General features: G+C 38.3%; 1 protein-coding gene and 1 pseudogene across 1 annotated transcript; both read right to left on the minus strand.

The window, feature by feature from the left end:
• Positions 1–8,436: 8,436 nt before the first annotated feature.
• Or5p66b (olfactory receptor family 5 subfamily P member 66B) lies at positions 8,437–9,381 on the minus strand. The gene is given in 1 exon segment (NM_001000218.1): positions 8,437–9,381. A coding segment is annotated over 1 exon segment (945 nt).
• Positions 9,382–20,185: 10,804 nt separating this feature from the next.
• Positions 20,186–21,485, minus strand: Skp2-ps1 (S-phase kinase-associated protein 2, pseudogene 1; annotated as a pseudogene).
• Positions 21,486–23,128: the final 1,643 nt, after the last annotated feature.

Genomic DNA, 23,128 nt, shown 5'->3' on the forward strand with positions numbered 1-23,128 from the left:
AAGAGATCTCTCCCATGTTCATGGATTGGTAGGATTAACATAGTAAAAATGGCCATCTGATCAAAAGCAACCTACAGATTCAATGCAATTCCCATCAAATTTCCAACACAATTCTTCAGAGACCTGGAAAAAACAATTCTCAATTTCATATAGAAAAACCAGAGACACAGGATAGTGAAAACAATTCATAATAATAAAAGAAGTTCTGGGGGTTATTTTGTCCTATTGACAGTGTCCTTTGCCTAGCAGAAGTTTTGCAAATTTAGGTCTCATTTATCAATTCTTGGTCTTAGAGCATGAACCATTGGTGTTCTATTAAGGAAGATTTCCCCTGTCCCTGTGTTTGAGGCTTGTCTCTTCTATTAGTTTCAGTGTATCTGACTTTATGTGGAAGTCTTTGATCTACTTGGAATTGAGTTTTGTACAAGGAGATAACAATGGATCAATTTATGTTCTTCTACATACTGACCTCCAGTTGAACTGGAACCATTTATAGAAAATGCTGTCTTTTTCTATTGGATACTTTTAGCCACTTTGTCAAAGATTAAGTGACCATAGGTGTGTGGGTTCATATCTCGGTCTTCAATTCTATTCCATTAATCTACGTGTCTATCGCTGTACCTGAGTGACATAATCCAGTCACAAAAGAAGACACATAGTATGCACTCACTGTTAAGTGGATATTAGCCAAAAAGCTTGAAATACCTAAGAAAAAAAATTCACAGATCATATGAAGCTCAAGAAGAAGGAAGAACAAAATGTGGATGCTTTAGTCCTTCTTAGAAGGGAGAACAAAATATTCTTGGGAGGAAATACAGGGACAAATAGTGGAGCAGAGACTGGAGAAAAGGTCATCCAGAGGCTCCTCCATCTGGGGATCCATACCATATGCAGGTACCAAACTTAGTCACTATTTCTGATGCCAAGAAGTGCTTGCTGACAGGAGATAGATATGGATGTCTCCTAAGAGGCTCTGCCAGAGTCTTACTGATACAGATGAGGATGCTTGCAGCTAACCATTGGACTAAACAGGGGACTGCAACATAGGAATAAGAGAAAGGACTGAAGAAGCTAAAGGGGTTTGCAACCCCAGAGGAAGAACAATAATATCAAGCAACCAGACCTCACCAGAGCTCCCAGGGACTAAACCACCAACCAATGAGTATACAATGGAGGTACCCATGGCCACATATGTAGTAGAGAATGGCATTGTCCAGCATCAATAGAAGGAAAAGCCCTTGGTCCTGTGAAGGCTCATTTTGTCAATGTAGGGGAATGCCATGGCATTGAGCTGGGAGTGGGTGGGTGTGGGTACATCTTCATAGAAGCAGGGGGATAGGGGAGGGGGTACGTAAGAGGGAGGAGGAAAGGGGAGAACATTTGAAATGTAAATACATAAAATATAAAAAAAATTAAAAAATACTTCTGGGGGAATCACCTCGAGATGTACTACAGAGCAATAGTGATAAAAACTGCATCGTATTGGTACAAAGAGAGACAGACTGATCAGTGGAATGAAGACTCAGAAATGAAACCACATACTTCTGAATACTTGATCTTTGACAAAGAATCCAAAACTATACAATTTAAAGAAGAAAGCATTTTCAATAAATGATGCTGATTTAACTAGCAGTTGGTATGTAGAAAAATGAAAAATAGATCCCCATTTGTGATCTTGCACAAAGCTCAAGTCAAAGTTGATCAAGGACCTCAAAACAAAAAATGATACACTGAATCTTAAAGAAAAGAACGTTGGAAAGAGCCTCGAACACATGGGCACAGGGGAAATTTCCTAAGCAGAACTCCAGTGGCTCAGGCTCTAATATCAAGAAACTGAAAAGCTTCTGTAAGGCAAAAGATATAAACAATAGGATAAAATGACAACCTACTGATTGGGGAAAAAGCTTCACTAACCCTACATCTGATAGAGGGCTAATATTCAAAATATATCAAAAAGCTAAACTCCAAAAAATAAAACAAACAACCTAATAAAAAATTGGAGCTAAACAGAGAATTCACAACAGAAGAATCTCCAATGCCTGGGAAGCACTTAAAGAATTGTCTAATGTCCTTAGTGATCAGGGAAACACAAATCAAAATGACTCTGAGATTGCACCTTATACAATCAGAATAGCTAAGATCAAAAACTCAGGTGACAGCACATATTGATGAGGATGTGGAGAAAGAGGAACACTCCTCCATTGCTGGTGGGATTCCAAACTGGTACAACTTCTCTGGAAATCAATTTTCAGGTTCCTCAGAAAATTGGAAATAGGTCTACCTTAAGACCCAGCTATACCACTCTTGGGCATATACCCAAAAGATACCACACCATACCACAGAGCCACATGCTCTACTCTGTTCAGAGCAGCTTTATTTATAATAGTCAGAAGCTGGAGACAATCCAGATGTTCCACAATGTAAGAATGTATATAGAAGATATGGTTCATTTACACACTGGAATACTATTCAGCTATTAAGATGAAGGACATCATGTGTTTTGCAGGCAAATGGATGGAACTAGAAGATATTCTGAGTGAGGAAACTCATACCCATACATGCATGGTATGTATTCAAAAATAAGTGGATATTAGCAAAAAATGTACAGAATACCCAGGATACATTCCACAGAACTCAAGAAGGTTAGGAGAAGGGTCCAAGTGAGGATGCTTCAATCGCACTGGAAAGGGAGAAGAAAGCATTCATAGGAGGCAGAGGGAGGGATCTGGATGGAGGAGGGCATGGGGAGGGAAAAAGGGCAACATGATTAGGTATTGGAGTGGGGGAGAGGAAAACAGGAGAGAAGCTATGAGGGAAAGCAGAATGAATGGGAATATGCAACTGCAGGGGATAGAAGGTAGGTGTACCCTCTAGAATGTACCAGAGACCTGGGAGGTGGGAGATGCTCAGGACTCTAAGGGAGGTACCTTATATAAAATGCCCGCCCAACAGGGGTGGGAGGGAACTTGAAGAATCCACCTCCTATAAAAAGAATGGGCACCAAATGGAGAGATGGGGTTGCTATCCCATAGTCAAAAACTCTGACCCAGAATTGTTCCTATCTAAAAGAACTGTGGACATAAAAATGGAGATGAGCCTGAGGAAAAGGAGATCCAGTGACCAGCCAGAATTGCAATCCAGCTCAAGATGAGGCTCTAAGACCTGTCACTATTACTGATGCTATGCTATGTTTACAGGCAGGAGCCTGGTATGGCTGTCCTCTGAGAGGCCCATGAAGCAGCTGACTGAGACGGAGGCAGATATTTACACCCAACCAATGGACTGGTGTTGGGTACCACTGTGGTTGAAGTAGGGAAAGGCTGGAAGAAGCTGAGGAGGGCTACCCCATCAGAAAACCAGCAATCTCAACTAATCCTGACCCCTTACATCTGTCAGACACTGAGCCACAAATGAAGAAGCATATAAGAGGTTGTCTGATACATATACAGCAGAGACTTCATGGTGTGGTCTTAATGGGAGAAGTGGTGGCTAACCTTTGAGAGCTTTGAGGCCCTAGGGAGGGGAAGGCTTGGTGGTACTGGGGGGCACATCCACTTGGAGATAGAGGGAGGAGGAATTAGATGAGGAAATGTGGGAGGGTGGGTCAGGAGAGAGATAATGACTGGACTTTAAAACATTAAAGTAATAAATAAAAAAATTCAAGGGATGCTTTAACCTATCCCTTGCCCAATGGATGAATTTTTGGCAATTGATGTCTACTTATAGGGAGTTCATTCTCACGTAAGAATGTGGCTGCTGGTAGGTTTCTCATACTCCAGTGGATGGCTATGCACGGATTTACCTGTGGGCAATGTAAATTGGACTCAGGGGATTATTAATAAGAAGAAATTAAATAAAGGTTCAACTAACAGTCACTTGAAGGAGCTGGAGGAAAGTGGTATTAGATGGCTATGATCAATGTACTTTATGAAAAAATATAGAATTTTCAAAAATAAAGCATGAAATGTATTAAAAAATAACTGTTGAGCAGGCTCATGATACTGTCCCTCTTCTGCTAGCATCTCAAATGTAATAGACAATTGCTGTGCTTGATTGATCCCATTAGTATTTTGACACTGCTCAACAAACCCTGATTTCCATAATAAATAATCTTCTCCTGACAATCATGCCATTGACAATTGTTTTCAGCCCCCAGGATTGAGGGGGCTCCATGGTAAATGATTCAAGCATAGCCTCAATAAATGGGGTTGTTGGCCCATACTGTGCACATGCAGTTTTTAAGTTTTTTTTAACCGTTTAAACAGAAGAGGCTAATACATTTTGAACCTATCACCTTTAAGATCGACCTCTTCTGTAACTGGAAACGCAAAATGAAATCCCCTGAACATCATTTCCTCTCTTAGTACCTCTTTCAAGGTCACTTGTATGAGAAACAAAAGCCTCTGTGAAGGCTATGTCCCAGACAGCTGTCTCAGTAGTGCTACAACTGATGGCTCTGCCTTTGTCTCTGCCTCTGGAGGAAGGTCCAGTCCAGATAGGACTCTTAGTACTTTATGAGCATTCAGCTTTGGATCCACTCTGATGGTCCCAAGAACTCCCCTTGAGCTTGTGGAGCCCGCAATTGCTGCATTTGCACAGACAATGAAGTAAAAGACTTTTGCAATCACTGCACTTCTCTGTAACTACCTTGTCCTCGGAATTGCTTTTGAGTTCTTCCAAAGCAACAGTTGGCAATAATTTTTCTCCCTATGATATCTAGCAGCTCCTGCTTCCAGCTGCTTAGTATACATAAGCTTCACTGCAAGAGCAGGGTACTTAGTTTCACTTTCTCACTTCTTTGTTGAAGTGTCCTCTGATGGGAGCTGCTTTCATTGTAATCTATTTCTCTTTCTCGTGTCTAGAGTCTATACTATCTCTAATCATAGTTAAGAAGCTAAAAGTTTCTACAGACATTTTACCTGGTCCATGTTGATCATAATAATTTTGAAGTCTTTCCCCAACCTTTTTCCAGGTCACTAACTTTCCTAGTTAGTTCTTTTTCTGCATCTTTACTTACTTATTTTCATTTAATTAAACACACACTTAAGTCTCTATTTTCTAAAACCAGAAATGGTTTTTGTTTTTAAACCAGGAGTAATGTGGTGCCCATAATCTTGAACCATTTCACCCAAGGATTGAGGTATTTCTTCTACTCTAGGGAAAGTCTTGTTGCTGATTTTGAACTGCTGACTTCCATTCTGCTGGAATTTGTTTTCACTTTCCCACAATGAAATGAATCTCTAAAAGAATGTTAGGATGACTTTCCTCACATCATATTAAGGTGTGATTCTGCATTGTTAATTTTGATTGCTGTACTGGCAGAGAACTTCTTGCTGGCAGGATTTTGGTATTATCATTTCTATGGCCCATCACCTACTTCTGATTTGTAAATGCTTGTTCTTCCCCCACCTCCCCAAAACATGGAGGCCAGGCAATACCTCATTGCTGAAAGGCAACTTGTTCTGGAATTTTCTTTCTGCTGATTGGTTAAAATTAAAATCAGACAGCTAATAGCTTGAATCAAGAAGTACTGGGTCAGAATTTATCTGCAGGTAGAGAGACAGGTAGGATAAAAGCAGATGTGAGATTTGAAACAGATACAGAAAGAAACAGAAGGGAACTGAAGGGAAACCGGAACCTGGCAGGGAGGTAGAGAGCTATTGACATGGATTGGGACAAGTTGAGAAGTCAGGTTAAGTTAAATGAGCTAGTGGAGAGATTGCCCCGACTCCCCCAGCTAAAAGGCCAAAAGTTTTAAACTACATAAATCTCTTATGACTTTACTATTGTGACTAGGAGGCAAATTCTAGGTCTCCAGGAAACAGATCACGTTAACCAGTTTTATAGAGATATAGAAAATAAGGACTCTACAGATTAACAAGTATTAAATGATAGAATTTTCTAACTACTATTTTCAATCATAAGAGGAGAGAGTGACATGACTCTCATGGCCCAGATGTGCTGCAATCCATACTATTTTCCTGTTGACAATCACAGGTAGAGTAGGGAAACAGGCTAATGCACATTATTGTAAAATCTGTTACTAACATTATGGTCATTATTTTCAGAAGAACAGACATTGTCAATTCAAGACTTAGTAAAGGAGCGAGATTCCTTAATTTCTTACAGACTAACTATGTCCAATATTTTCTTGTTTCATTTTTAAAGGGATTAATTTCCTTTTAATTTTTATATGTATGAGTGCCTTACATTTGAAGATGTGTACCACATACATTTAAGGTCCCTTTAGAAGGCAGAAGAGTGTGCTGAATCCATTAGACTCAGTATTGTAGATGTTTTTGAGACAATGTAGGTTCTAATAACTGAACCAAGATAATAAGCAAGAGTAGAATGTATTCTTATTAACTGAGGTATTTATCCAGTCCACCCAACTCCTAATTTACTCTTAATTTCACCCTATATCCCTGTGTATTATATATTTGTCTTCTTCTTTAATTTCTTTTCTCCTACATTTAGTATATGTGTTTGTAAATGAGAGCACAATTTGTAAGAGTCATTTCATTTCTTCTACCATTTAGGTTCCATGGAATCAAAACCACACGATTGGACTTGGTGGTATTCACTTTTCCCATTGAGAGTTTGCTTCTTCTTAAGAACACTCATGTAAGGAGCTGTATACAAATCTTTCCAGATAGCTCAATCCAGTCTTTATGACTTGAAAAGAATTTCAACATGTCTGATAAAAGTGTAAGGCAAACCTCCTACACAAGACCTTAGAACATAAGTTATGTCAATCCCAAATTCTTGAACATAAAGATTATATTCCTCCTATACACTGAATTCACTTTTCTGAGGTTGGAATAGTCAACCTGTTTTCTGTATTTTATTTAATGTATTGGCTAAGCATGGATTTATTAAGAAATAATAAGTTAATGACTAGTAAGAAACTTCCAGATATTTCTTGGTATGCTTGAGGATAGTCTAGAAAGAAGACAGGAAAAATATATAAAAAACCAGTAGTGTCTACCATGACAACTTATAATTGTTTCAGAAATATTATTTCAGATGGGAGTTGTTTTAAGGTAGATACAGAATTGCCATTAGGCCATTCATTCCATGTAGATATATTTGTTGAGTATTGTATCCTAGTAGCAAGTAGCCAAGAAAGACATGTTACTGAATGAAAAAAAATCAACATTTTAAAACTTAAAGCATAGTAGAAAAGAAAAAAAGTAGTTAATAATGTTAGAGTTAGTGTTAGGAAAGATGGGTTATATTAACTTGTGTAGACTAGAAAAGAAATACCCCTGGGCCAGGAATATTAGAGAAAGAAAATTGAAAGGGGTTATAAGTATAGAGAGTGGGTTGAAATTGTCAGATGAAAAATTGCAAGTGCCCTTATCCTTATAGTCCCATGAAAGAAAAGTCAACTGAGAGTATAAATAGAAGTATAAACTCAGTGGAAAATAGAAGAATACCTGGATTATATTCTGAATGGGAAGAAAGGTATTAAAATATTTCAATAAAAGCAATCAAATACAAAGGTATTTTTGAATTTCATATGTGTTGTACAGACAAGTTGTCTTAATAACCCTACAAGCTACAATAAACACTTGCCTAGAAATACATGCCTACTGGTGCTATAGTGACACATATATCATGGGAGTAGCCAGGAACTGACAGAATCTAAGGCTAGTTCCAGAAGATGAAACCATTATTTCATACCATTCTCAGAGTTAAAACATGTACTAGACATATCAAAAACCCTGGTAAAGAATATAGAATAAAAGAACACACAGCTCTAAATGAGATGTACATATCACTCTCCTCTCCTCTATAAGCAAAGGAATCATTGTCAAGGAGTGGGGGAAATGATTGAAAGAGTCATAGCTGGCAGATGACTACAAAAATACCTTTGGATGGCTACAAAGAAACTTTTTATTTCCATACACAACATCATGGTTGTAGATATGAACCCATGGTAGCTGTGTCAGTGTGTATGAGTTCAAACCAAACAAAATCCCAGAGTGGAGCTGGGAGCTGGGAATAAAGTCCCTCTCTATTTGAGGAGTAATTGACAATTGATATCTGGGAAGAGGACAGTCAATTGTCTTTACGGGTTTGTCCTTTGGAAGGATAACCAAGCTACAGAAGATGCCTACATACCAAAGTATATACAGGCAGAACAAGTATTATCAGACAAAAAAGATGGATTCTGGAAGGGGAGCTATAATACTAGGAGAAATTGGAAAGAGAGGGTGAAAAATAAACACTTTGTATAAAGTTTTCAAAGACAGATATAAAACCACAAAATAGTAAATGTAATGAAACAAAATAGCTATACATTCTGGGAGGAAAAGGAGCTGAGAAGCAAAAGAGTAAGGAGAAAACTAGCAACCAAATGTCACATAGTGGTCACGTTGATCTTACATAATTGCTCTTATCATATTAAGCTTGAAAAAATAAAAGATCATTCTATGAAACTGTTTTCCTCCAAATCTGTTTCTTCAGAGCACTTTTAATTTCATTATTTCTGAGACTGTAAATGAGGGGGTTCAACATGGGGATCACCAACAAGTAGAAGACAGACACTATCTTGTTCTGGTCAATGGAGAAACTGGACTTGGGCATCACATAAATGAATGTAACAGTTCCATAGAATAAAGTGACTGCAGTGAGATGGGAGGTGCAGGTGGAGAAGGCCTTCTGTCGACCCTCAGTGGAGTGCATCTTCAGGATGGTAATGAGAATATAGGAATAGGAGATGGCTATGACAAGTGCTGTGATCATAGTAACTGAGCCAGCAGAAAATGAGGTAGCAATAACATAAACACTGACATCAGAACAGGAGAGCTCAATCAAAGGAGCAAAATCACAGAAAAAATGATTGATTATATTTGGTCCACAGAAGAGAAAAGAACAAAAGGAAACCATGGCAAAGGAAGCGTTAAGGAAACCCCCTATATAAGAAGCCACAACCAACAGGATACAGACTTGTGTGGACATTTTGGTAGAATAAAGCAGTGGGTTACAGATTGCCATGAAGCGATCATAAGCCATGGCAGCCAGAAGGAAGCATTCAGCTGCACCAAAAAAAGCAACTAGGCTGAGCTGTATGCCACATCCCAGGTAGGAGATGATATTTCTCTCTACCAGAAAATTAACAAGCATATTGTGTGTGACAGAAGATGAGTAGCCTATGTCAACAGAAGCCAAGTGGCTGAGAAAAAAGTACATGGGGTGATGGAGCTGGGAGGAGACTCTGATGAGAAGGATGGTGCTGAGGTTCCCAGACACAGTCACCAGGTAGATGCACAAAATGATGGTGAAGAGAATGACTCTAAGAACTGGGTCATCTGTTAATCCCAATAAAAGGAACTCTGCCACTGTAGTATGGTTCCCATTCTCTAGCCAAGACATGGGATAATATAGCTGCTGCCAGATGAAGTCTGTAATGGAGTCAGAACAGGAAGAGATTTATAAATAGTTCACTTCATTTCATTATAAAGACATATAAAGCATTACAATCTAACTTGTTATTCAAAAATTGGATCAACGATGGTTGTTTTTACTCTGGAATTCATTGTTTATACATTTGTGCAAATTAAGGACTTAAAAATTATTTAAGCAGAAATGCTAAACATGTGTTATAAATAAATAATGTCTACTTACATTTATAGTAAAACATACTTAATTGCCATCAAAGCTGTAGATTTAAAATTATGAGACTTTGCCTGGTGATAAAGTCACCTGATAGCCAGAGTTTGATTGTAAATCAGATGATGGGAGGAGAGAAACAATTCCTGATTATTGGCCTTTGGTCTATACATATATGTCATGTTTCCTACACAGTCCTCACACAGATGAACAGATATATGTACAATAATATGAGTCTTAATAACAATGGATTTATAAGTATAAACAAAGACTTAAGATCTAAAATCATATGATTATTTAATTACTAACTCTTTTGAATGCTTACTAAATCATCAGGACAGGATTTAAAATTTTTCATTTTCAATTTTATATCTATGTAATGTTAGTTTATTTATTTTATTTCTTTATTTATTTCCATTTTACAGAAGAAAGGAGTTTCATGTTACACACACACACACACAGACACACACACACACACTAATGGGGATGGAGAGGTGGTTCAATTGTTAAGTACTTTTTATACTTGGAGAGAACCCAGATTTGATCTCTAGCATTCTGTAGTTCAAATTCTGGGGATCCAGTGGACTTTTGTTTGGTTCACAGGCACCAGGAATACAGGTGGTGCACGATTATATATTGACATGCCTGCAACATTCTTACACACAAAAATAAAAGTTAATGAAACTTTAAAAAGTGAATTAGAAGTGAACATAAGGCAGGTTGTACTCAATATATTAAATATATTAACTTTAGTAAGCACACTATAAATAAAGAGTAGCCACGTATTTTGTCCATACAAAGTAAGGACAGACAACAGGTAGCATTTCGAGTTTTCAATGACTAATATATAGAAAGGTGCTTTGTTGGTGATACTGGTCATAATATCTATCAGTTCTGTAAATAAGGTCATGTCTTCATCAGCTTTTACAAAGATAATAAATTTCTTTTCAGAATTGAGAAGAAATAGAATGAAAGTCACACTAAATGTATAAATGGAACTTCCTGTTGTAAGCACAATAATATTGTAAATGAATCTAAATAGATTATCTTTGAAATAATTTGAATATCAATTTCATCATATAAAATATGAATAATGCAACATTTTTTCTAATTTTTTATTGAAACTCACCAAATCTTTTCCAGTGTTATAGTGTTTTTTAACTAGAGTGTGAAGGAATTAATTTACATAATTTTAAGGGTGAAATTGCTCAATAAATATTCAAACTAAAAGAGGTTAAGAGAAGTATCTAGGTTATCCCAACAAGGGGCAGATTTTCTCTCATCTTTCACATTCTATATTTACATTTTTAATCTGTCCAGTATGATATCTGATGCTGGAAAACCTACAAACAAAGGAGGGTTTTGCATAAGATATTCACTTACATTAAGAAACATTTGAAAGGTATAGAACTTTTTAGATTTATGACTGAGTGATACATGTGTATATGTTTCAAGGCCATGTTGGTTTCTTATCTGACCAATCGATGGATAAGTATAGAATCTTTGAAAACTTCAGGGTAGTTGCGAAGAGTGAAAGGAGGAGAAACTGTGATTGGGGTATATTGTATGAGGAAAAAATCTATTTTCAATAAAGTAAAAAAAGAATCTTAGTCATTCTGAATAATTTGCCTATGTAAATATAAGTTCATTTCACAAATTTCATTTTCATTTTGTTACATATTTGCTTGATCCCATTTGACTTCTTTCTATGCGATATTTGCAAACTTTGGTAAAATTTCAAAAAGTATCTCTATTAACAAGCAAAGTAAAAACTCTTACCTCTTGAAATAAAAATTCATTTTAAAGTAAGAGGTTAAAAGTTACTATAGCTTTATAGTTTCAAAATTGTTTCTACTGTCATTGTTTGTCACCAAGGAGAAGTCCCTGCAGAGGATCTGGATTCCAGTGTGAGTTGAATGCAACAGGGATCATTACATCATTCCAAATGAGTACTAAGCAATTGATTTCACACAGAGACATAATTAATTTTGAAGGAATTCATTATTATTAATTATTGTTTTCCTCCTTATGTGAGAATTGATACACGTTCACTTGGTATTCATGGGAGGCACAGGATGACAAATAATCTTAGGTAAATCGTCAAAGTTCATATTTGATTTAAGTTAGTTCATGTTAGAAGATAATAAGTGAAGTATAAAAGTAAACTATTTTGGCTTTTCTCATTTATGTATCTGGATTTTTCTTTTAGTATTTTAGTGGTTAGTGTAACATATTCTGTAATATAGGAGTTTTAGTGAATATAGGAAGGGATGTAATACAGACTTCAATAATTACTTGAGGCCACCACAATATTTTTAGGCAAGTGTGTAAAATGTGACTTTTACCTAGAAAGTAGTGCAAAGAAGGAGGTATTGATGTTTTCAAGATAAGACTTAACATTCAAAATTCATACTTCAGATAGGTAACAGCTGGTAAATCTTATATGCTATAAGGGAGAAAAGAAGGCTTAGTGATCCTCCACCTGAAGATTCATCTCCATTCCATTGCTAATCTTGCTTTTTTTACGTTCTACACTGTGCCCTTGATATTTCTTTGATAAAAGTGGTTGACCACTGAGCATCAGTCAACTTTCATTTCAATTGTCTCTTGACCCTGTTGGCAGAGATGAGGTAAAGAGAGGTTCATCACTGCAAACTCCCTGGAATACTAGCCTGTGTATGGAGCAGTGGATGACAGAAAAAAATCTCTGTATCAAACTTTGACAAATTAGGAAATATAGTGATTTGAATTCTGTCCATTGTATATGTACTATGGTATGCTGGCACCTGGACTCACATAAACATAACCACAATCACACATGCATACTTCATACACAGAACCTACAAAACAGCTGTCAAAGAAAGCATCATTCACTAAGTTGTATATGTATAAATTTTCTTTCTCTTTTTAATATAGGCTAACATAATCCAGATTGACTCTGAATTTGCTAAGTAAGGTTATGAAATTCTGATCTTTTATTTTTATGTCTCGTGTACTTAACTGACATGTATTTAAAACTCAGTTTATATGGTACTGTGGATCTAGAACATGATTGTAAGTATGCAAGGCAAGGATTCTATCAGTTGGATTATATTAATAAGACATTATCTTAGCTTAAGTATTTGTTTACATTCATAATCATACATCCTATCATCATTATATAGATGAGAGTGGGAACAGTTTGAGTTTAAATGACTTATAAATGTATTCATGGCTCAAGTCATAATTTAGGACTTTGACTCAGGTCGCATTGGATGCTATAATCTACAGCTTGGATGACTCTCACTAATGAGTTTTCACAATGAGATATAAGAAAATCATTCATGCATTCATTCTCCCTTTCAAAAACATGTGTTTAAAATTAGTTGTATTCTAGAAACATAGTGAATGCTGTACATATGTTAAGGAAAGTTAACCTCTTAGGAAATTTAGACTTCAGTGTAATAGTCACTAGAGAATGAATACCAAATATGGAAAGTAGTAAGAAGGACAGATTACATTGACAACTTAATCCGGATTCTCATACACCATGTCATGCCAGAACCAAGGCTGACTTCATGGTATTGAAATCATGCTCATGCATCCTGATTCTCATTAAGTTCCTTTTATTCGATGTCATGTGAACTAGCGCAGCAAAGCAAACTTTTGTTGTATGCTTTCCTGATAGCTATGGTTGAGATGGTTGAAAAAGCTAAACTCACTGCTCTCATTTATCATTAATTTTGTGTTTTATGTCACATTTTCTCAGAAAAATTTTATTTTAATTAAAATGCAATTAAATCACTTCCCTCTCTTCTCTTCCCAACCTCTGTAATGCTCTTCCATTCCCTTTGAAACTGATGATCTGTTTCTTTTGCTTTTGTTGTTAGTTATATTTAAGGGCATGAATATGTAAATATAATCTTCTGAGTTCACATACTATTCCTTATGTGTATATTCCTTCAATGCTGGCCGCCTTGATTTGGATAACACATTGTGGACCTCATTTCTGAGAGAATATTTCTCCCTCTCTCAGCATTCTGATCAGCGGGAGGCAAAATTGTGTCCAATCTAAGAACCTAACCAACTATCCAGGCTATGCATCTTAGAGGAGAATTTGCTACAGCCACTTTACTAGATCTGCAATACAAACAGAAAAGAGAAGTTCTTACTCAACACCAAAGAAGCTTCCCTTTGCAGCAGATTAAGACAATTACAGAAAAACAGAACTGGTTATACTATAGACTTCAAATGATTATGGTGATTCCAGCCCAATGGATATGTGTGTAACATAAGGCCTGCACTTAAGGCTTGGTGAACATCTCAAAAGAGGGTCTGAAAGATTGTAAAAGAAAGAGGGCCAGTCCAAGTATAGTCTTTGAGTAGTGGCTTAGTCCCTGGGAGTTTTGGTTGGTTGGCATTGTTGTTCTTATGGGGTTGCAAATTGAATGTCAGGGGGCATGGCAAGGGGGAGTGGATGGGGGGGAACACTGTTGTGGGGGAGGAGAAGGGGATAAGGGGATAGGGGGTTTATGGACAGGAAACCAGGAAAGGAAATAATATTTGAAATGTAAATAAAGAAATATATCCAATATAAATGAATGAATGAATCAATGAATAAATAAATAAATAAATAAATAAATAAATAAATAAATACTAAAAAAAGAGAGAGGGCAAAGGAGTCAGCTGTGAGACTATGTCTCCTAGAAATGACAGGGAAACTATATTTATAATACCAACTCAAAAATATGGCTCTCTAGTTAGGTATCATTGGACCTGCAATACTGCTGCTCTTTGGGTATCCAGATGCTGTTACTTGCCAATCCTGGATGAAAGGAATTAAGCTTATCAAGGCACATGAGTTAACATTACTATAGTCAGGCCAAGTAAGTGCCATAGTGTTACTGTTTTTGGTGTTACAGATCCTCTTTATCAGGAGAAAGTGAAACAGATCCTTTACACAGTATTCAGTGAAACACATCTTTATTTGGGGATAATAGGGGCTGTATAAAGCCTTAGAATGTTGGTAGGGTTTTTTTTTTTTTAATGAGTGTACATTATTGACTGGGGCTGAGGTGTTAGGAATGCTTCATTTACATGAAGAAGAATTCTACACACTTAAATCTGTAATTTGCCCATGAAGCTACATGACTATCTCAATGGTAGTGGTAAATGTGGTAGTCATAGTTTTATGTACCTTGGAGCATGCAGGACCAGAACAGGGAAGGCACTATCCTTTTTCCTGCTGGTTTCAAGATGAGATTCTTGGGATTGTTTTCATCTTTATTAAATTGGGTATTTCTTATTTACATTTCGATTGTTATTCCCTTTCCTGGTTTCTGGGCCAACATCCCCCTAATCCCTCCCCCTCCCCTTCTCTATGCTTGTTCCCCTCCCCATCCTTCCCCCATTACCGCCTTCTCCCCAACAATTATGTTCACTGGGGGATCAGTCTTGGCAGGACCAAGGACTTCCCCTTCCACTGGTGCTCTTACTAGGCTATTAATTGCTACTTATGAGGTTGGAGCCCAGGGTCAGTCCATGTATAGATTTTTTGGGATTTAGACATATCTCAACCTCATTCCTGTTCTAGGTCCAATCTCCCATGCGGCCCTTGCCCTACTGGCCTTAGTAGGCAGAAGAAGGAGACTGTGTTACACTGGGCATAGCTTGAGCATAATTAATAAAGGCATCAAAGCCATCCTTGACACTGAACCATTTCCTCCAACTAGGCCACATGTACTCCAATAAGACCACAACTTCTCAAAACGCCATTCCCCATTGGTCATGCATTCAAATACAGGATTCTGTGGAGGCCATACCAATTTAAACCACCACCAATACAATGGTTGTATTAATTACAGTCCTCCATAGTTACAGAACTTATAGAGTGAAACTTAGAGAATAAGTTTCTCTCAGTATATCAAAAAGGTTTTGTATTATGTGTATTCTGAACCTTTTGACCAATATCCACATATTAGTGAGTAAATGCAATTCATGCCCTTTGGGGTCTAAGTTACTTCACTCAGGATGGTATTTTCTAGTTCCATCCATTTGACTAAAAAACTCATGATTTCCTTGTTCTTAATAGTTGAACAGTGTTCCAATGTGTAAAAGAACCACATTTTCTGAAACCATTCTTCCACTGTGGGACATCTGGTTTGTTTCCAGCTTCTGGCTATCACAAATAAGTCCATTATAAACATTGTGGAGCATGTGCCCCTCTGGTATGGTAGGATATTTTTGGATATATTCCTAAGAGAAGTAAAACTAGGTCATCATGTAGATCTATTCCAATTTTCTGAGGAACCTCTAGATTGATTTCCAGAGTGGTTGTACCAGTTCACAAAACCACCAGCAATGAAGGAGTATTCCTCCTTATCCTTTGCCCATATATGCTGTCATCTGAGTTTTTGATCTTAGCCATTCTGATTGGAGTACTGTGGAACTCAGAGCTGTTTTGATTTGCATTTTCCTGATCACTAAAGACTTGGAACCTTTTTAAGTGCTTCTTTGCCATTCATAATTCCTCTTGTGAATTCTCTGTTTAGCTCTATACACAATTTTTTGAATCAGTTGTTTGAGGTTTTGGAGGTTAACATCTTGAATTTTTATGTTTTGGATATTGGCCCTCAAACAGATATGGGGTTAGTGAAGATTTTTTTCCCAATCTGTAGGCTGCTGATTTTTCCTAATGATTATGTTCTTTGCCTTACAGAAGCCTTTTCAGTTTCATGAGGTCCCATTTATGAATTCTTGAACTTAGAACCTCAGCCATGTGAGTTCCATTTAGGAAATTTCTCCCCAAGCCAATGAGTTCAAAAATCCTTTCCCACTTTTTCTTCTTTTAGATTCTGCGAGCCATTTTTATGTGGGGGTTCTTGATCAACTTGGATTTGAGGTATATTCAAGGTGAAAAATATGTACTTATTTTCATTTTTCTACATACTCCCTGCCAGTTAGACCTCCACTATTTATTGAAGATGCTTTTTTCTTTCCACTGTAGAGTTCAATTCATTGATTATCCTGTTTATCTCTGTACCAATACCATGAAGTTTTTATCACTATTGCTCTGTAGTATAGCTGTGGTCAGGGATAGTGATTCCCCACAGAAGTTCTTTCATTGTTAAGAATTGTTTTCACAATTAGACAAAATAAGGAAATCAAAGTTTTACAAATTGGAAAGGAAGAATGAAAATATCACTGTTTGGAGATGATATGATAGTGTACTTAAATGACCCTAAAAATTCCACCGGAGAACTCCTACAATTGATAACCTCAGCAAAGTGGTTGGATATAAAATTAACTGAAACAAATTAATATACTTCCTCTACTCAAAGGATAAATGGGCTGATAAAGAAATTAGGGAAATTAAACCCTTTGTAATAGTCACAAGTAGTATAAAATATCTTGGGTGACTCTAACCAAACAAGTGAAAGATCTGTATGACAAGAGTGTTCACTCTTCAAAGAAAGAAACTGAAGAAGACCCTAGAAGGTGGAAAGATCTCCCATATCCATGAATTGGCAGGATTAATATAGTAAAAATGGACATCATGCTGAAAGCAGTCTACAGATTGAATGCAATTACCATCAAAATTCCAACTCATTTTTTCATAAGATTTAGAAAGTGAAATATAAATTCCTTTGGAATAACAAAATATCCAGGATAGCAAAAACAATTCTCAACAATAAAAGTACTCTGCAGGCATCACCATCCCTGAGCTCAAGCTGTACTATATCGGGATAGTGATTACAAGTGCGTGATATTGGTACAGAGTCAGGTAGATCAATGGAATAGAACTGAAGACCCAGAAATGAGCCTATACACCTATGGTTACTTGACCTTTGACAAAGAAGCTAAAACCATCCAGTGGAAAAAAGACAGCATTTCAACAAATGGTGCTGGTTCAACTGGTGGTTAGCATATAGAATGCAAATGGATCCATTCTTATCTTCCTGTACAAAGCTCAATTTGAAATGGATCAAGGACCTCCACATAAAACTAGATACACAGAATCTAACAGAAGAGAAAGTAGGGAAAGGCCTCGGACACATGGGCACAGGAGAAAGCTTCCTGAATAGAATACCAACAGCTCATGCTGTAAGATCAAAAATAGACAAATGGGATCTCGTATATTTGAAAAGATTCTATAAGGCAAAGAACACTCTCAATAGGACAAAATGGCAACCAATAGATGGGGAAAAGATCTTCACCAAACATATCATTGAATAGAGGGCTAATATTCAATCTGTACAAAGAACTCAAGAAGTTATACTTGAGAGAATCTAATAACTATTAGAAATGGGGAACAGAGCTAAACAGAATTCTAAACTAAGGAAATTAGTTATTTCCTTATAATTAATTGAATGGCCAAGAAGCACCTAAGGAAATGTTCAACATCCATAGTCATCAGGGAAATGTAAGTCAAAAATACCTTGAAATTCCACCTCATACCAGTCAGAATGGCTAAGATCAAAAATTCAAGTGACAGCAGATGCTGGTGAGGATGTGGAGAAAGAGGAACAGTACTCCATCGTTGGTGGGATTAAAAGCTGCTGTTGTAAAAATATAAAAAATAAAATGCTGTCTTTTATCCCCTACTAGATCTGGCATCGCAGTGCCCCAAGATATCTGCTAGATACCTTAAGTCTCAGCCAGCAAAGCCTCTCATCTGCTTTGCTCCATCCCGTATCACACTACCAAAGGCCTCTCTCTGAGGCTGGCAGTAATACCTCTACTTATGTAGTTCCCAAGGCAGGTTTCCAGGCCAGAAACACACATCCCAACTCCGTGGCATGCCACACACTCTCCCAAATTCAATTTTCCACAAGATAAACCACACAATACAACAACCTCTGAACCAATTGATAAGATATAATTGCCCACCTAAACATACAAAGCCCATCACATCCATCCCTTAAGAACATTCATAACAACCTGTAAAGGTACAGCATGGAATCTCTTTTTTTGTTCTTATAAAAATGTACTTTATTTTAAAATCAGTGTATAAAAGTAAAAATCACATACAAAAAATACAGAGTGCTGTGACATGTTGGCAAAATAGCTCCCAGCTGGACTTGTGTAACGAAGAACAGGTACTGACTGAGGCACCTGAGGGCACCCGGAGGGCAGGGTCCAACCAGAGTCTGCCATCAGCCCATCACTAATGTGTAAACAATAGTTTCAAGTAGTAGCACTCTTTTAACTACTAGGGAGTTGAAGCATGACCCTTCTTGTGTGACACTTAAAACGTTCTGTAGGTCTGAGCAGATGAGGGCACTTCACGTGGTTAACTAACAGTTTTTGAAGAAGAGGTTAATAGAAATGGATTACAGCTCTGAAACACTCTAGAGGTAACTGCCTTAATTTTTTTCATTTTCTAAGAAACACAATTTGATCCTTTTGCTTCTGTGTATCAAGAGCTAAAAAGACACATCTGTTATCAAAAGGTTTAATGCCCAGTGATCCTTCAGCATCCATGTGAAGTGTAAGCCATGCTACCTGCTCTGAAGCTGCACCTGCCCACGCTTCCAGTGCGTTTCTGATGGACAGAAATCCATTCTACCTAACAACTTTAGGTCCAGTAACCTAATGGGCAGTTTCAAGCAATCACTGTAAAAGATCACTAAAAAGAATTTCAAGTCCTTGCTTTCAGAGTGATATAAAAATAACTGTAGTTTCCAAGGAACCATCAGCATGCCCGATCAGCTCAGAATTCTATCTGGCTTTCCAGAGTGCTGACTAGAATATTGCATTCCTCAAACAAAGTAAGTAATTTTAAAAAGCTAAACAACCACACATAGATTGTAACATATGTTGATTATAAAGTTTAAAAAGCACACAAGTAGGGTTTCCTTACCTAATTTAAGATCCTGGAAACATAGCATAACTCCTAAAAACAGCAAAGGATACTTCATATTAACCCAGTTTTAGTGAACACCCTTTGAGGTTTCAAATCCTGCACCAATCCTAACTTCCTGCTCTGGTTGTGTGTGTCTGTGTCCTTTCTCATTTAGAGTTTAAGGTACATCATGCAGGAATGTACTTCTCTCTGTTAAGCTAACCTTATACCTGCACACAAAGTTGAAATGTGCTAATTCCCAGAAAAGACCACCTCCAACGCTTCCAGCCTCTGTTGCTTTCTGTCCAGTTCACCATACATATAGCTTATTCTTCAAAGTCAAGTTTTATAAAATACTGAATAATTAAATAGATAAAATGACATACACCATGAAGACTGTAAGCCAGGGGTAATTTAAAAAACTCGATTCTAAATAGACTTAATCAGAAGGGCACTTAGAAGAGTTGCCTCACCTTTAAAAAGCATCCTGAAATAATAGGCTCACCTAAAATTTCCAAAGACCTAACGCTTAGGCCCTTAGGGCACAGCACTGCCAGAAACAGCTCTCTGTTTCTGAAAAAGTAACACTTCATGGCTGTCCCTCTCAAATGGTTCCCTAACATACATGTAAAGTGAAGGCGAAGGCAAAACCAAAGGAAGAGTACCCAAGGTCTCCACCACGTGGATCGGCTGCTTGTGTCCTCCTTCCAGAGGAAGAGGAGACACAGCTTTGCGGTAAGCACTTCATAAACAACTGGGCTTTTTCAGTCAGTCGGCATTTGATACCCCAAATCTCCGGGTTATTCTTGTTGTCCATAGTTGGCCTTGCAATGGAGGTGAAATAGGCACAGTTAATCTGCAGGCGAGGAAGAGCTTCTCAGTAGCTGAAGGGTCCCATCTGGCACGATTCCAAAAACTTGTAGTGTTTTTAGTGTGGGGATTTCTCCGAGTTCAAGTAGAGTCTCAGGTATTATATCATTGCACTGGCTGAGCGAGAGGTGTTGGAGGTAGTTGAGTTGAAAAAATTCGGGAAAGCAGTCGTTCTTTAGCATGATATTGTCACTTAAGTTGAGGCGGACGAGGTTGGGGTATCGTTTAATTACGGTACAAAGATCTGTTTTCTGGAGGTTCTTTCGGTAACCACTGAGGTTCAGCTGGATGAGGGTGTCTGGTAAATGTGCCACAGCCGCTTGCACATGCTTTTCAGTAAAGTCAAAGCACCAGGAGAGATTCAGTTCATTCAGTCTGGAGCAGCTGTTCAGCAGGGTGGCCACCGCAAACTCTGAAAATCCAGAGCACCCACAAAGGTTCAGTCGCACCAAGTTTTCATTCTATGCAAGAGTAGTGACAATGGGATCTGAAAGCTGCAGGCTTTCCAGACTCAGATTCTGCAGCTTGGAGCACTGAGACAGAATCCCCTGGAGGTTTGACATATTTATAACTGAGTTCGACAGTTCCATGTGCTGTACACGGAAAGAGCTGAAGCTTTCACCCAGTGGCTGCTCCATAAACGACCGTGGGCAGCGGAAGGCCACAACTTCTCGAGAGAGCAAGCGCACAGTCAGTTCTGGGTGCAGATTTTGCCTGCGAGGTCTAGAGACTGCCAGAGAGACTGGTCGAGCGAGAGGCGGTACCACCTCTTGCAAACTCCAGAGACTCTCAAAAGCTCAGGGAGACACAGACAGGAAAAGATCCCCAGGAGCAGTTCATCTGGAAGGGAGTCCCAGGAAACACCTGGAAAGTTCTCTCTATTGAGCTTAGGCCGACGGATGATCACAAAGTCTTTGTCACTCGCTTTGCTCTTTAGCCTTTTCCTTGGAGGGCTCTGGGGGTGGCAGAGGTTTGAGAGCAGTCCATGTGGGATGTTCTCACTGTCCACCTCTTCCTTCTCCAAGGCAGAGACACCCATGCCTGACAGCAGTTCAGAAGTCTTGCTGGAATCCCATCCCCACGTGAAGCTGGTGGTGACGTTGCTACTCTGGTCTGGAATCTCCTGAAGGTGCTTCTTATGCATGGCGTCCACTGATTAAAGAGTTTTGAATGCTTGAATTAATTGAAAAACAGCATGGAATCTTACCGTCAGCTTCCATGTTGTCTCTCTCAGCTGGCTACTCTCCCCTCTCCCCCCCCCTTATGTTCCTGTCTCCTCCTCTTCCTTCAAACTTTTCTCCCATCCACCCTTCCTTCTCGTCCAATGACAGGCCTCATTCTATCTTGTACCTGCCTCACCTGTGACATCATCCCACAACAAGCTAGTTTAATTACTCTGGAAATCAGTCTTGCAGTACTACCTGAGGACCCAGCTCTACCACTCCTGAGCATATACCCATAGATGCTCCAACAGTAATAAGGACACATACTCCACTATGTTCATGCAGTCATATGTATAATAGCTAGAAACTGGAAACAACCAAGATGTCCCTCAACAGAATAATGGACACAGAAAATGTGGTACATTTATAGAATGGGATATTATTCTGCTATTAAAGATGATGACTTCCTGAAATTTGCAGGCAAATTGATGAAATGAGAAATTATCATCCTGAGTGAGGTAACTCAATCACAAAAGATCACACATGGTATGTACTCACTGATAAGTAGATATTAGGTAAACAACGTGTGATACCCACGATACAACTCATAGACCCCATGAAGTGCAAGAGGAAGAAAGACCAAAGTGTAGATACTTCAGTCCTACTTAGAAAGGAAACAAAATAATCAAGGGAAGTAGAGGGTAGGAAGGACTTGAGAGAAAGCAAGGAGAGGGAGGGGGGAAATGAGGGTCAGAATCAGGTATGGGAGGAGATGGAAATGCACAGAGGTTCAGGAAATTGAACAGAGGTGTGTGGTAATGGGGGATGGGGAACTGGGTGTAGCAACCAGAAAGTCCCAGATGCCAGTAAAGCAAGAGCCTCTCAGGACCCCATGGTGATAACATTAGTTGAAATAAGTCACAAAGAGGAGGGAGAACCAATTGAGAACATATCCAGGGTTTAGGCATGGCTGCCTGTTGAGGGATAGGGCAACGAATCTCCAAATTTTAAGCAAGAATCGCTCCTGTCTAAAGGAAATACAGGGACACAGAGTGGAGCAGAGACTAAAGAAATGGCTATCCAGAGACTACCCTACATGGGGATCCATCTCACATGCAGACACCAAGCTCAGATACTATAGCTGATGCCAATAAGTGCTACCTGACAGGAGCCTGCTATTCCTGTCTCCTGAGAGGCTTTGCCAGAACCTGACCAATACAGATGTGGATGCTCAAAGCCAACCATCGGACTGATCACAGGAACCCCAATGGAGGATTTAGGGGAAGGACTGAAGGAGCTGAAGGGGCCTTATCTTGTATCAACAGGACCTCTTGCACCAAGAGGGCCTGTAAATGCTTAATGCCCCAGTGTAGAGGAATGCTAAGACACTCAGACATGAGTGTGTGGGTGGGTGGGTGGGAGAGTAACTTCATAGAAGCAAGGTAAGGGGGATGTGATAGGAGGATTGCAGAGGGGAAAAAGTGAAAGGTAATAAAATTTGTTTTTTCCTTTGACAAGTATGAAGTGTTCTTCCTTATCTTTTTTGATAGTTTTGGTTGAAATTCTATTTTATTCAATATTAAAATGGCTACTCCAGCTGGTTTTTTGGAACCATTCTCCTGAAAAAAAAAATTTCACCATTTTATTCCGAGAT

The sequence above is a fragment of the Rattus norvegicus genome, chromosome 1 (assembly GCF_021556685.1).
Source record: "Rattus norvegicus strain SHRSP/BbbUtx chromosome 1, alternate assembly SHRSP_T2T, whole genome shotgun sequence".
Classification (NCBI taxonomy): Eukaryota; Metazoa; Chordata; class Mammalia; order Rodentia; family Muridae; genus Rattus; species Rattus norvegicus.